The 15858-nt window shown below is 33.2% G+C and overlaps 2 protein-coding genes across 2 annotated transcripts; one reads left to right on the top strand and one right to left on the bottom strand.

The window, feature by feature from the left end:
- Positions 1 to 5431: 5431 nt before the first annotated feature.
- LOC132754911 (uncharacterized) lies at positions 5432 to 8978 on the bottom strand. Its single transcript, XM_060745660.1, has 2 exons — positions 8428 to 8978; positions 5432 to 6863 (listed from the first exon to the last, which is right to left on the bottom strand). Exons 1-2 carry the CDS (start codon positions 8437 to 8439, stop codon positions 5712 to 5714), a joined length of 1164 nt encoding a protein of 387 aa, XP_060601643.1. The 5' UTR covers positions 8440 to 8978; the 3' UTR covers positions 5432 to 5711.
- A 1832-nt stretch (positions 8979 to 10810) lies between these two features.
- LOC132754912 (uncharacterized) lies at positions 10811 to 11256 on the top strand (the record flags this gene model as incomplete). Its single annotated transcript, XM_060745661.1, is given in 1 exon segment — positions 10811 to 11256. A coding segment is annotated over 1 exon segment (308 nt), but the record flags the coding sequence as incomplete, so codon positions are not given.
- Positions 11257 to 15858: the final 4602 nt, after the last annotated feature.

Genomic DNA, 15858 nt, shown 5'->3' with positions numbered 1-15858 from the left:
AATATGGCGGCTCGCATACATGCATAAAGGATCAATTATCCTTAAAATTGTAGAGTACCATCCTTTTATCAAATTCGAATGAAATTTTATTTATGATTTAATCTTGATGCATACTAAAATATGGATTTGGCATAGATTTAACTGTTTATTAGAAAGACAAGCTTGTGTTAAAAGTCTAAATGTTTGTTTACATTTTATATATCTTTTTGTATACTAGTATGTGTCTTAAATAATCAGGCTTCATAATTATGGATGTGTTTGTTATATTTTCATAAATGATTCCACTTTTCAACTTGTAAATATGATAAGATGAAATATATGAAAATCAAATGAACATTTAAAGACTATTTATTAGTCGGCGTATGTATCGTAAAGCTTGGTCGGTGCAGCTTGAATTGGAGTAGAGAGAGTACCTCCCAGCTGATTTAGTAAAATGTTCATAAGCCCATCAGTTGCAAAAGCAATATGACTACATGCATTTAGAAAGATTATGATTCAAAAGTCCCATGATATCTAAGATATGAAACTAAAATGAAATTAACTTTATGACTTTTTAGTCCCCTACCGGTTTACCGGAGGGGACTTTAGGTTTACCCTCCGTCCGTCTGTCACAAAACTGGATCCCGCGATAACACCAAAAGTACTGAAAATATTTTTATGAAACTTGATATATGGATAGGCGGCAGTATGGAGATTATGCACGTCATTTTCTTTTCTTCCTATGTTGAAAATATCGCAAATTTTACACATAAACTGAATCCAGTGATAACTCAAAAAGTACTGGAAATATTTTTTATGAAACTTGACATATGGGGCAGTCTGGAGATTATGCATGTCTTTATCTTTTCTTCCTATTTTGAAAAAAAAAGGTTGCCATGGCAACAAATAGGCTTAAAACATGGCAAATATAACAATATTTGTGATTAGTCAAAAAGAGCTGAAATTTTTTATGAAATTGCATCTTTAACATAATTAATTCAAGAGTTATCTCCTCTTTAAGAATTTTGCTTTTAAAAATGTTATATTTTGGTAACAGGGATTTTTCAAAGAGTGTCCTTCAGTCCGTCTGTCTGTCTGTTCATAAAACTGTTTCCTGTGATCACTTTTAAAGAGTTTTTCCAACAAATTTACTTAAAATAGAGAACAATTGAAACATTAGTGAATAACCAATGGCCCTTCAGAATGTTGCTGGGGTTCTTACCGGTTGGGGACTTATGGATTGCTTGCAATTCTATGATAATTGCTTGTTATATGTTGATTGGCATCCCAAAAGTTAAAGGCACATTATGCGTCAGAGATGCTATCATTTTTATTTCTAAACATTTTTTATATTTGGTGTCTTGTTACAAGTTCCACAAAAAATACTTATTTGCCATATAAATGAACTATCTTTGCATCTTTTGCTTTGCTGGCAATTGGTATAATTATAATGAATTAGTATTTTGTATGGAAGTCAAAATACTATTTGTTTACATTTTGCTACCTTTACGACACATTACTGCATATTCAGCACTACTTTCTTCAGCTGTTAATTATTTTACATGTTCTAAATCCATTATTAAAACATTATTTAACATGTGTGTAATATTTCTAAAGAATTTAATAAAAAAGGATTTCTGAGGTATGATGTGCCTTTAAATAATTATTTTGTGACATGATATCTTATTTCATTCTCGACTATGAATGTGAAAGGTCTAATTCCAAAATTAAATGTCATGCTCATGTAGAATTTCTGCAAGTTCATTTTAATAAAAAAATAAATTTCAGTAAATTATCAAGCGTTCATGGCATAAAAAGGGCAAAGTTAACCGCTTAACTTCAAAGAGACAGGCAGGTTCGGTGGCAACATAAACAGAACCTGGTAAATTAGGATACATTTGCGTTGCAGCACGTAAAGCTTTAAAATGAACAATGATAACGACATCTTTGACTCAAATTTTAAAATTTTCAAAAATAATGACTTTACACTTAATAAAATCTCTCAAAAGGTGATGAAAACTCCTATCCTAAAAGAAATTGTGAATCATCTGCTACGTGTCAGTCTCATCCCTGGGAGAGAAAAAAATCTTCAATTCTGACATGCAAAAGTTAATTTTTCAACGCTTATGTATGTATTTACACCAAATGTGTATTGTAATTATGCATATATTCCATGAGAAGTAAAGAAGTTATTTTGTAAGTATGAAGTGGCAAAATGTCATTATTATTATTATTAGCGTTCTTTTAGAAATTTTAATCTCCTGCTCTGTTATTTATTCTTTGCTGTGGGAGGTTTATTGGTGGTATATACATTGAGGTTTCTGTAATATCATCATGTAGTTCATTTTTATTACATAAGACAGAACCATCGGAAAGGCGTTATAACTGAGAACCGAACAGGAACGTGCTGTAAGATAAAATTTTCCCAACTGAAATATTGTTATTGTTGCAAAATTGGAGCAAAATTGGTATTTCAACACGTTATTTGCTTAATCTCGATTATGAAGAAAACGTGTTACATTTCCGTATTCCGGAACTTCTCAATATTAGTGTCAAATGAAAACACATGGTAATGACTGCAAAAAGACTCGGACCCATGATCCCTGAGTTGAGAGGCAGAACACCTTAACCATCAAATCACTGCTCAATTTGATTCAATATAAAAAAAAAAAGATTTTAAATTAGTAAACTAAAGTTAAACATTATCTTAACATTGAAAAAAAAAAATTCGAAAAAAAGAAAATGAAAAAAATCATTATAAAGTATATATTACTAATTATAATAATGCACATTTGTAACGTCGCCTTTCATTGAATAATTGTGACATTTATATAGTTTTATAATTTATGTACACGGCTGCTGTCGATTTATGAAGAAATCTCGCTTTTATCACTAAAAATGATGCTTGCTGTATTATAAATTCGTTATAAATATTACTGACAGGTTATTTTGGCCGTATAAAAACGGTTGTTTGCAATATAACCATCGCCTAGCGACTCGGGTTTTATTTCAAACAACCATTTATATTATTAGTTATAAAGATCGTAGACAGGTTATATGGCCCTATATAAACGGCTATTTGTAAATATAACCCGAGCCGTTAGGCGAGCGTTATATTGCAAACAGCCGTTTATATACGGCCATATAACCTGTCAGCAATCTTTATAACGAATTTATAATACAGCAAGCATCATTTTGTGGAGGAAAAAAGTAAGATTTCTTCATGAATCGACAGCAGCCGTGTATATAAAACTATATAAACGTCACGATTATCCAATGAAAAATGACGTTACAAACGTGCAGTATTATAAAACAAAAAATATGTAGGTTTTTTAACTGAAACATGATATTGACACAACTAACTCCAATCACATAATTTAGCTAGTAGCTAAATATGTGATGAGATCACAAGTAGCTTTATGTGTCGTATTGACCATCAGTCTGCATATATTTATTTTCATGACACCCCAAGACAGACACTGCAAGAATACAAGACCCCGTAAACGTTTTATATACGTATCGGCCTTAATCTGTCATTTATTATAAAAATTATCTCTAGTTCATAATCCAAGGGAAGTAACTCCATTTTCTGTTCAATATCATTTAAATGAATTATCCACCTGACTTGCTTTGGCATCTTGCACAAATTAAAGACCGGATCAGTAGACCAGTAAACAAAAGATGCATTTTTTTCGAATATATAATATCATGTCTTATTCTGAGTGCAAAAATAGTGAAAATTGATAGTCATAATTTAATTTTGGATAGGTTCATTGCTAGATTCGTATACTTGCATCAGTCCATTTTCATTTTTATGCTTTCATTTTGCAAGTATGCTTTAAAAAAAAAAAACTAACTTTACACCTATGCTCTTTCTAGGCCGGAGACCATAACTTTAAAACCGTATTCGGTTAAAGTTATGCTGTTTCATATATGAGCCGCACCATGACAAAACCAACATGGTGCGTTTGCGACCAGCATGAATCCAGACCAGCCTGCGTATCCGTGCAGTCTGATCAGGATCCATGCTGTTCGCTTACGAACCCTATAACAAGTAGAGAAACTGATAGCGAACAGCATGGATCCTGATCAGACTGCGCGGATGCGCAGGCTGGTCTGGATCCATGCTGGTTGCAAATGCACCATGTTGGTTTTGTTATGGCACGGCTCATATTTCAATTAATTGTATGTTGGTTATCCCATGGCACGATTTTATGTCACATGATTCATTCATGTAGGTTAACTGATTCATATACATGTATATACTTTATAGGACTTGTTTACATTTGCAAGTCAATATGAATGAAAAAGGGGCAATCAGACTTGAAAGAAGTCCAGTTTAAAGCCTGTTACAGTCACTCATAAACAAACAGCACATTGAAAACTATATAATAGAATTTATTCATTGTTAGTCACTGCACAATACTTACTACGTTTAAGAACGTTACACATCATGGCACTATTAACTTAACTCACAGTAAACTACATATATCACTATGATCAGGACTTTCAGAATACTATTGAATCAAGTGGGTCATACCATGCGCGCGCATCCTCAAAATTCTGATACCGTCGGAAAACATTTGTATATACTACAAAAACACTCGTCAGAAATGCTTATTTTCAACTTTCAAAAATGAATTTTAGGAGCTTAATTAAACTTTAATGATTAAGCTTGTTATACATCTTGTATTATGTGTCAAAAACTAATTTATAGGCCGTTTTTCATCGCCTCTTGCTTAAAATATGGTAGTTTTTAGTAAAATTTCCAACTTTGCCAATTCACAAGTATTGACCTGTTTATTTCTGGTCTTCATCCTTGCCATACATAATTACCTAATAATAATGCAAATTGTAAACAAAAAGCACAGGCTAACAGATTTATACTCGATTTTCAAATGTCCTGGAGTTCTTGTGATAACTTTTGTTATTGCTAGTCTGGTTAACTTGAATGTTTATCCTAAAATTGTTGTGTTCAAATTTGAAGACAATCCATTTAAAAATAACAAAGTAATAGCCACTTTAAGCGAAAATCAGCAAAAAAAACAACAACAAAAAACAGAAACATTTAGACATTTGACCATGAAGGTCAAGGCCATTTATGAATTAAGATCAAGTTTAGTCTGAACTACTTGAAGGTCTTGTTCTAAGGGTTGTTGTAATGAAGCATAAAGACAATACACCAAGAAATTAAAATGTCATGATCATGTTTAAAGTTTGCGGACAGCAACGGGAACGCCGACATGACTGTAATAATACCTCTATTGTTTTGTTCGGAAAAAAGTCGAGTTAACAAAACAAACATTTCTAGGAAAACTGACATAAGCATAATATGAAACTAAGATAATGTCAAGATTTTTAATGGAATTACGGGTATGTATGCATTACAATAGAATGAATATGCTAAAGTCAGGAAGGTCTTTAAAGGAAAGAAAACAATTGAAAACGCAGCAACAGTTTCATCACCATATAATGTAAATATAAACGTATAACGTAAATATTACCAAGAAGCCGTATAATGTAATTATTACCAAGAAACCGTATAATGTAACGTTAATAATATTAAAAGTGATCACATTTTGAATTTAAGTAAATGTTGATTTTTAATGGAACGGCAGTTATATCTTATATAATGAGGTAAATCAACGCTAGTATTTAGATAAAATAATAGAACACTCTAGTGAAATTGTAATATGTTGCAGAGCGTTCAAGTTAGAAGATTTTGCTTCAACTTAAGAAGTTTCTTGGATACTGATCCAAGCACTCTTTGTATTTTTAAGCATGGAATCAGATGCCCTTTTAATAACATTTGGAATGTATTTAAACCTTTCAATGATAGATTGTGTATCAAGTTCAGCATTTGCAATTGCAATTTCCATATTTTGCAGCATGGAAACTACCTCGTATGTACCTTTGACTGAACCGTGTAACGAATTAGACAGGTCGTTCACTCTTCGCAATGCATACTCAAGCTGTTGAAGCTCATGTCTAACATGGATAGCTTCCAATTTTAAATTACTTATATTTCTCTTTATCATTTTAACATTCTCGCGTAGTCCATTTGCCCTTATCCTATATATATAAGCATCATGTCTATAATTTGCCGCTTGTCCGTCATAATACATATGATCTTTTACGTTTTTAAGACCGGCGCCCCCAAGCACAACACCGGGAATGGCTGCAAGAAGAGGCAGTCCGCCAGTAAAAATACCAACCGCCACTGCGCCAGCTGCTGCTAACTCTCCAATTCCCCACTTAGCAGCTTCCTCGGCTTCTCTATTCTTTTTACGAGCAAGAAAATCCATGTCATCGGCATACCTGTCATATTCACGAGCGCTTGAATCACTTTCTTGTATTTCTGTTTCCATCATTGCTATTTCCTGTTCCATTGATTCCTGTTTGTCCTCGAAACTTTTAATTTCGTCTTTAAGTTCAAGGATTCTACTCCTAACACTTTCAATAAGGTAGTGCACCTCGGATTGCAGCCCTATCATGTTATCTTCCACTCCTTTAAATGAACGTTTAGCTCCACGTAACGTAACAGACATACGATTAACGTCGAGTTCAGAGACGGACGTAGCCGAAAAAATATTTTTATGGTGATTCAACAGATCACTCCCATCTAACACTACTGCTTTGTAGAATTTAGTCGCCATCTGGTCAAACATTATTCTCAGCAGTTCAACAGAATCGTGCATCTTTGCGTCTTTGAAGTCATGATGAATCGCCATGCCACTGGGCAGAGAGAAGCCACCAACCGGGGCTTGTATTGCCTTTTCAATATGTCCACTAGAAAGAAGTTGTTCATACATATGTAATGGTGAACCCACACTTCCAAAAAGGCTGAATATCAAATAAAACTGTAAATGTATGTGGCATCCAAGCTGAAATAAATGAGAAAGATAATTAATTCTGAAGCTAGAATTCGATTAAAAACAAAAAAAAATATATGCAAAACCTATAGGCACATTATGCCTCTAAATGAATGAATTTTTCATTCTGTAAAAAGGGAACAGATGAGTTCAATAATGTTGTATTAATGGATTTAGAATATATATGAGATGATTATAGCCTGAAGAAAATACCGTTGAATGAGAAATGAAGTGTCATAAAGGAAGTAAAATGTAAACAAATTGGTATTTTGATTTCAATGCAAAATATAAATTCACTATATCTGTTCTAATTACCAAATCACAAAAGAAACAACAACAACAAAAAATGGCTCACAAATAAGGGCAATGAGTAACTTTTTTGAATATGTTTCAGGACACCAAAAATTAAAAGCTTTTGAAAAAATGAATTTTGTCTTTTTTTAGGCTTTGAGCTACTATCCCGCATATTGTGGTTTGGGCTTTTATGAAATAAAATGTCATCGAAAGATAAAGTTTTACCACAAGTTCGTACATTTATATGGAACTAGATGATTATAAAAAATAAAGTTTTGGCTATGTTTATGGTCCTGTAATTTTAAACTGTTGCAACGTTTTATTTTGTAAATAAAATATATGCACCTATTCGTTAATTGGTTGCATTTAGATCCGTTGGTTGAGGGTAGAACAGTTTTGCACTGGGTGTTCTTTTTATCCTGCAGTCGGTTGCTGCACAATATATTATGGAATATTATGTCTCTAAAAGGAGACAAAAAATACAAAAAAAGAACATTTATCGGGAACCCGGTTTATACCTGCATCTAACTGTCCTACTCGCAACATGTTCACGGGTGTGATAAAACTGCGTGAAGTGAAACTCGTGAAAACTGCAAATTTTACTACTATGCATATTTTACGGTGGCATAAAGGGGCCATCTTAAATATTATATCTACCACGTGCGCACGCGATAGCTACTACGTGCCCACGCGATAGCTACCACGTGTGCACGCCATAACTACCACGTACGTACGCGATAGCTACTACGTGCCCACATACAAGCTATTATGAGAGCATGCAATAGCTATTACGTGCGCACTTAATGATTGACCAACGTAGGAGCTATCGCGTGTGCACGTAGTAGCTATTGTGTGCCCAACGTAGCAGCTATTAAGTGCGCACAGTCACTATCGCGTGCGCAAGTAGTAGCTATCGCGTGCGCACGTGATACATAAAATATATCTGATGTCCCCTCCATGCCACCGTAATATTTAAATACTGTAAACAGATATGTTGATGTTTTAGACTGTTTTGTGTGGGAGAGTAGCTTTAATGAGCCTTTGAATGTCTTTCATCAGAAAACAATAATCCGAACAAGTGCTGTGTTATAATATTTATAACACTATTTATAAAGACTCTTCACGGATTTATATTACAAACATAATAATTTATGGTAACTATAACCGTTTTATTATTTATATTGTGCGCGAAATGCATTGCTTTGCCTGAGAATATTGCTTACCAAAACAAAATATGTATAAAGTAAATAAACATTTGGTTATAAGGTATTAAATATATTACCACAATCTCCATGCTTCTGCCACTTGTCAAACCAAAAGTACGTACGGTTAAGAGATTCTTTAAAACCGAAAGTACTCTTCAGAAATTCCTACAAAACCGGATGTAAAACGTCATTCACTGTAATTAAATATTAAGCAAAATGTTACATCCATGCAACGTTTTGATTTCAAAACATAATTTCGTTCACTTAAATAATCATTAAACGACTTTAATCAGTTTTCAGTGTTCGTCTGTTGCACCATGTGTCAGTCAAACAGTTCAATCGGTACGAATTTTTTAAACAGAAAGTGCATCACGTTTGGATAAATTTAGTTTTACGAATGAAGGTCGATGTTGAATAGAATTTCCTTATAATTGTAAATTGAAAAATATGGCTAAAATTGATAAAACGTAATTTAAAAAACACATAAAATATAACTCCTCGCACTTGTAATTTCTCGTCTGCTGCATGATTTATATTTTGACACAAAAAAGCAACCTTTTTGGATGATCAAATATGTGCTTGGGTTAAATATACATGTATATCGGCTTTAATGTTATTGTATCGCGTTTCATGTCATCACTATCTCCACCCCCTCCCCCACCTGCATGTTAATTTCCTATTATATGGATCACCAAAACATGTTCGCTTTTAATCTTATAGGCTTATTTGTGTTTCCGGGTGAATAAGCGGAGGTCGTTTTTTTTGTTGTTGTTGTCGTCGTCGTCGTCGTTGATTCACAATCGTATAAAGATGATTAGGAAGTTGTCTTGATTAAACACCAAGCAATCAAATGAGCTCAGTTTGCTGTAGTATTAGACATATGTATAAAGCCTTAAAAAATGCTATAATTTTTATCTCTTAAAAATGCTGTGGGTTTTTTTGTGTCCCAAAAACGTACTCATAGCCATATAGATTAACTTTTTTTTTCTTCTTCTTTCTGACTATTGGTACGGTATAGTTAATGTGATTTTACTATTTGGTATGGAAGTAAAACCGCCACTTTGTTAACATTTTACTATCTATATGATACATTATTGAATGTCTAAAGGTTTGTAAGTTAACATCTATCCATTATTAAAACATTATTAAACACATGTTTACCCTTTCAAAGGAAGTAAAAGTTTATTCCGGTTTGAAGATAAGTGTGCTTTCAACAATTTAATTTGGTAATTTCTTCAACCTGCAATGAACAAAACGAACATAAATGAGCCGTGTCACGACAAAACCAACGTTATGCGTTTGCGACCAGCATGGATCCAGACCAGCCTGCGCATCTGCGCAGTCTGATCAGGATCCATGCTGTTCGCTATTTGTTTCTCTACTTGTAATAGGGTTGGTAAGCGAACAGCATGGATCCTGATCAGACTGCGCGGATGCGCTTGCTGGTCTGGATCCATGCTGGTCGCAAACCCATTATGTTGGTTTTGTCGTGACACGGCTCAAATTAATTCATTAAGAGATCCAGATAGAGATGAACACAATAGGATTACATTTAAACACCACCGGACTGCGTTTGTTTGTGTTTTTTTTTTTTTTTTTAAAAATACAACAGTCATGACAATGCACAAAGAAAATCAAAATGTGCGAATGATTGTTCGATACATTACTGAAAATAATTTAGTCGCAGTCTAGCAGACGAGTAACAAAGGAAAATCCAGGAAATATTTCAAATAAAAAAATGTATTTTGGTAATACACAAGTACAGTGTTACTGGTATTGAAAGTTCAGTAAATATTGTCGAAAAAACTGCTCAGCACCCTGACGATATTGTGATTTTCAATTCATTATTTTTTCCATAGCTTGCCTCAAAATCTGCACGGGCGTTTTAAATGTATATATTTTTATGAACTTTTCAATATTCCGAGAGTCCAACATCTCGCATAAACCTTTCTAATATTTTTTTACCTTTAGGCCTACTTCTAACCCTCCAAATATTCATTTATATTGATATTTAGAGTTTCAAAATAAGTGTTATTGATATTTATTTATCAAGATGTATACATGTATTAATATATAAAACTACCGTTTTCAATTCATTATTTTTTTCCATAGCTTGCCTCAAAAACTGCACGGGCGTTTTAAATGTATATATTTTTTATCAACATTTCAATATTCCGGTGGGACAATATGTGGGACAACTCCACAAACCATATCACAGCAGTTTATTGTTTTATGCACTGAAGATGTGTCTCCCTTAGACACACATTTCATTTCTCAACAGGTTTTGTTATATTTGAAAACATAAGTTTTGAAATGACAATAATAATTTGTATGACAATGACGATGTATAAATTATTGAACATTATTTTTGTATTGCTATTTAACGTTTTAACCGCACCGCTTAAGTTTGGACATAATTACGTCACTTAATGTAGTCAATGACGTAGTTAACGTTGAATTCTTGGAACGTAGTAACTAGCGTCAAAACGTTGTAACTATCTGTTCGGGTAAGATTTAAACAAGATTTATGCCTTATATAGTAAATGAGTTTTTCAGATAATTAAGAAATTAATTGAGTAAGGGCATACTCTGAGCATAATGCTTGAGAGGGACCTTGGTTGGAATGCAAGATGTCCTCTCGGTTTTCAGATCTACAACTGCCGATTTCATGATTCGATGCCGAAAAGTACGAGCACAAATGTTTCAAAGATATGTGGACCGAATTATAGCACATATTCAACACTTACTGATCTTAAACACGTGCAAACGAGTAATGATTTTTTAACAAGATTGACTCGGTATAATTTGCCATCTCTTTCAAATAAATGGAAAAGTCAGATATCGAGAGCATCTATGTCTTCACCCAGGAAGTCTACAAAGCCTTCAGGAAGGATTGAACAAATAAGGTAATGTTTCGAGTCTTTTTCCCCATTTAAACCTTAATGTTTAGTTTAAATTGCGCGAAAAATATGAGTCTGTTTGGGCTTTTCGCATAATGTTGCAAAATCTTATGTTTTTTTTTTCGACGAATGAATGTGGGTTCAATACCGGAGGCTCGCATGTACGCTTAAAATCAACTCGTTCAATAAATTTAGTATTGAATCTACGCGAATATAATACATTTTTATTATATTTATCACAAACCCAAAAGACATTTATCGCGTTTTTATATGTTTGTATAACGCAAATGACGTCAAAAAGAGAACAAGAGCGATCAGTAATCACATGTGTCGCCTCATGATGGCCAATTTCATGTTGGGACAAATTTTGTGACAGACGGACAGACAGACGGACAGTGCACAACTAGACTTGGTACTGATCATTCCTGTAAAGTTTGGATAAAATTGCACCAGTAGTTTATGAGGAGTAGTCCGGACAAGCTTTTGCGTATCTGGCAACACACAGAAAAAACACCTTTTTATCAAAGGGCCATAACTCGGCCAAAATCATTCAACCGGAAAACCCGTGCAATGTGCGCAAGGACTTGAGCTACAGATCAATCCTGTAAAGTTTCATTGAAATTGCATTAGTGGTATAAGAGAAGTAGTCCGGACAAACTTTAAAAATAAAAATTATTAAAGGGCCATAACTCAAACAAAAATCATTGAACCGGAAAATGCTGACAATATGCACAACTAGACTTGGTACTGATCATTCCTGTAAAGTTTGGATGAAATTGCACCAGTAGTTTATGAGGAGTAGTCCGGACAAGCTTTTGTGTATCTGGCAACACACAGAAAAAGAAACCTTTTTATCAAAGGGCCATAACTCGGCCAAAAATCAATCAACCGGAAAACCCGTGCAATATGCGCAAGGACTTGAGCTACAGATCAATCATGTAAAGTTTCATTGAAATTGCATTAGTGGTATAAGAGAAGTAGTCCGGACAAACTTTAAAATTAAAAATTATTAAAGGGCCATAACTGACAAAAATCATTGAACCGGAAAATGCTGACAATATGCACAACTAGACTTGGTACTGATCATTCCTGTAAAGTTTGGATGAAATTGCACCAGTAGTTTATGAGGAGTAGTCCGGACAAGTTTTGTGACGGACGGATGGACAGACAGACAGACGACGGAGAAGTGATCCCTATATGTCGCCACTACTCCGTAGAGGCGACACAAAAACGGAATCCCTAAAGAACGCTCAAAACAGCAAAAATTAAACGGCCGTGCAATACCGTTTTTATGGAGTTGCAATAGCGGCACGTGTATTCGAGAAATGTTTTCTATGCCAACAGTGCCTTGCCAATATGTCCAATTTATCTTTAATATACATTTGATGTTTATCTCTCAAACGGAGGCCGAAATTATGCGACTGAACTTTTTAGATTTTTTGAACGCTCTGTTCTTAGAATAATACCATTTTCGACGAAGGAGAATTATCTATTTCCATGTAGTTCAAACCAAATGTAATTAGAATATAGCGTTGTTATTGACATGGTTCAATCCAATGATGATGGTGATGATGATGATAATGATGATGATAATAATAATAAGCCAGAAAATATCACATGTAGGTATGTACATGTACACGTTCACACATACATACAGAGAGTGAACAATTAAATGTACTGTATAAAATAATCAATCAAGCAAGCAAGAAAGTGAGCCAGCCAGCCACCAATAAATCAATCAACCAACAAATAAATCAACTAAAATCAACTAATCAATCAATAATTATTATAATAATAATAAATAAATAAATAAATAAATAAATAAATAAATAAATAAATAAATAAATAAATCAATCAATCAATCAATCAATTGATAATAATAAAAATAATAATAATAATAATTATAATAATTAACTTATATCGCAAATCAACTGTCAATGACATTTACATATTCATATACAGTATTTAAAGGCATGGGGCGAGGGTTACTGTAGAACTACAGAATATTCTTGTTGTATTTCACTTAAGCTTTTTTTTTTTTAAATGCTGATAAATCATATTGTATAGGGAGTGATAATAATTTATAACATGCAAATATTAGTGACATAAGAATGAATAAAAAAACACAATAATTTTTATCTGAAAAGAAATAATAATCGGTTGGTACATGTAGAATAGAAATAACACAATTACATTAATATACATATTGGTTATAAATTATTAATTTCCGCTGAGTATACACAAGTTTAAATACTATTGCACAGAGAGATACACGGTATTTATAGCCCATGTCTGGTCGCTAACCATGCGGATTAAAGATTAACAATTTTAGTCTACTTTACCGAGTTGCTATCCGATAGCAGTTCGGATCGCGTCTGTGTGTCGGTGACAGTTCGGCTGGATTAAAAGTGAAACATGACGGACAATAATATCGGTCCGAGAGAAAAAACAGACCTTGAGTAAGATTTTTTTCTTCTTTTTTTATTTATATCACTTTTGTAAGTTTTAGAAAACCGAGTTTTAAAAAGCATTGAGTTAAAGTAAAAAAGTTTTAAAAAAACATTGGTACATGTATAAAGCGTAGATTAATTTCACTTATTATAAAAGTTCTGGAAAGAGAAAAGCCAAAATAGGTTATACATTTAAAGAGATGTTTCTGAATTTATGATAAATCTTCCAAAGTGCCAGTTCACGAGAGAGTCAGCTGCAAAATAAATAAATAAATTAATAAATAATAATAAATAATAATAAAAATAAGAAAAAAATATAATGAAAGAAACGCTATCAAGCATGTATTCAGATAAATGTTTCACTGGGCGACAGTTGTTCCGATATTGGGGGAAAAAATAAAGCCGAGGTCGGCAGTCTGCTGGATGTCTGATCTTTTTAATCATTAAATTGTGCGTCGTCAGTTTAGGTAAAAAATCCGCAAGGACGGCATGATACTGGACGCAACAATGAAAAAAAATGCATCGTCAATGGTTTCAAATTGCACACAAAATATTAATACATGGTATAGGAATGAAAAATAAAATAAAATAAAAGATTACGTTATTTCAATGCACTACAATCCATCAGAACTTGTTAAAAACGACATTTTTATCGAAATCTGTATGTTTAAATCAGAACATTTAATTTGTAAATGAGCCTTTTTATTTTATTTTCTTGTATCTTCAAATTCGAGAATGATTTCAACGTAAATTACAAGTTGATGCCATAGCATTCTTCATAAAAAATGACCCGCAATAAAAATATAGACAGAGACCGTAAAGCTAAGTTTCCTAACAACGACCTTTTGACCATTTGTAGGTCTGATACTTTTAACATTGGAAACCAGCGGAAGTTATGAATTATGTATGAAATGACATTTTGGATATGTACCAATATCCCCCGAGAAGAGAATGTTATAAACAACGGTATAGAAAAATATCGTATTTCACTCTTTCTTTTAAAGATTTATAGTACACATGTCAAATAAATCGCATATCAGTTGACAAATAAAACATAATCAACATTATACATTAATCATAAGGCTACGGTTAAACGTGGTGTGGGGCATTTAAATATAACTATTTTAATCAATAACCGAAATAATGGAGAAAAATATTAATCTATAACGCATTAAAATTTGATAAAATGCAGGGATACATGCACCGAGAAAGGTTACTGTTCATGTGCGATACACACAAGTAAAAAGATCCACCCCAAAAAAACAACAAACGGCTAGGCACTGCAAGCAAAATCAGACATTTGCAAAAACGTTCTCTGTTACTTGGAATGTAAAACTTCCAGTACAAGTGGACGTCCATAAATTGATTTTAAGAGACTTGTGAAGTATGAAGTGTGGTGTGTTGATTGTGTAATACTTGATCATGAAAAATACTTTAAAAACTGTAAACATGTACTTATATATATTTAAGTTCTCATTCCATATACGTCAAGCCCAGTACACCCAAACAGTGTTCAACTCATGTGCAGTTATTTGGTGAGGGGGGTATACAATATTTATGTTTTAAATCACTTTATTATCAAAACAAATTATTACAGTCGATTAAGGTGAAAACCAAAACATAAACAGACATTTGCAGTTAAATCCTCAGTTACTTGGATGCCAGATATCCAATATTCGAACCTGAACAAGAAATAATGGCATCAAGCAACCGTTCCGACATATTTCAAACATACTTTAGCTTGTCCGTCTGTCCGTTTTGCCGTGCGAGGTTAACCTAAAACGGCAAATTGATTTTTTTTAAATTCTACCTGTACCAATGGCTTGCATCTCGCCAACTCGTTTTTGCTACCATGGCGCGTTGTGTTTTTTTCAATTATTTGCTCAATTCTTTTCGTGCCATCTGTAAACTAGTCTATGAATTAATTAATGTCGTAAAGAAGATCACTTATTTGATAAAAGAAGCTAAGACTGGTCCGTTTATAATATTTACAAAAATGATTGACCTTTTTTGCATCAGACACCTGAATGAAAGTTGTAGTTATGTCAAATGATAGCTTTTGTAAAACATTTTGAATTTTCATTTCAACAAAAATAACCAAATGCAAGTAGCAGCATTAAGTCAAAATGTTCATTTTCACGTAACTTTGTTTTAAAGT

Source organism: Ruditapes philippinarum, unplaced genomic scaffold (assembly GCF_026571515.1).
Source record: "Ruditapes philippinarum isolate M1 unplaced genomic scaffold, ASM2657151v2 ctg6722_1_1_1_1, whole genome shotgun sequence".
Lineage (NCBI taxonomy): Eukaryota > Metazoa > Mollusca > Bivalvia > Venerida > Veneridae > Ruditapes > Ruditapes philippinarum.
This window is presented reverse-complemented; position numbering and strand designations above follow the sequence as displayed.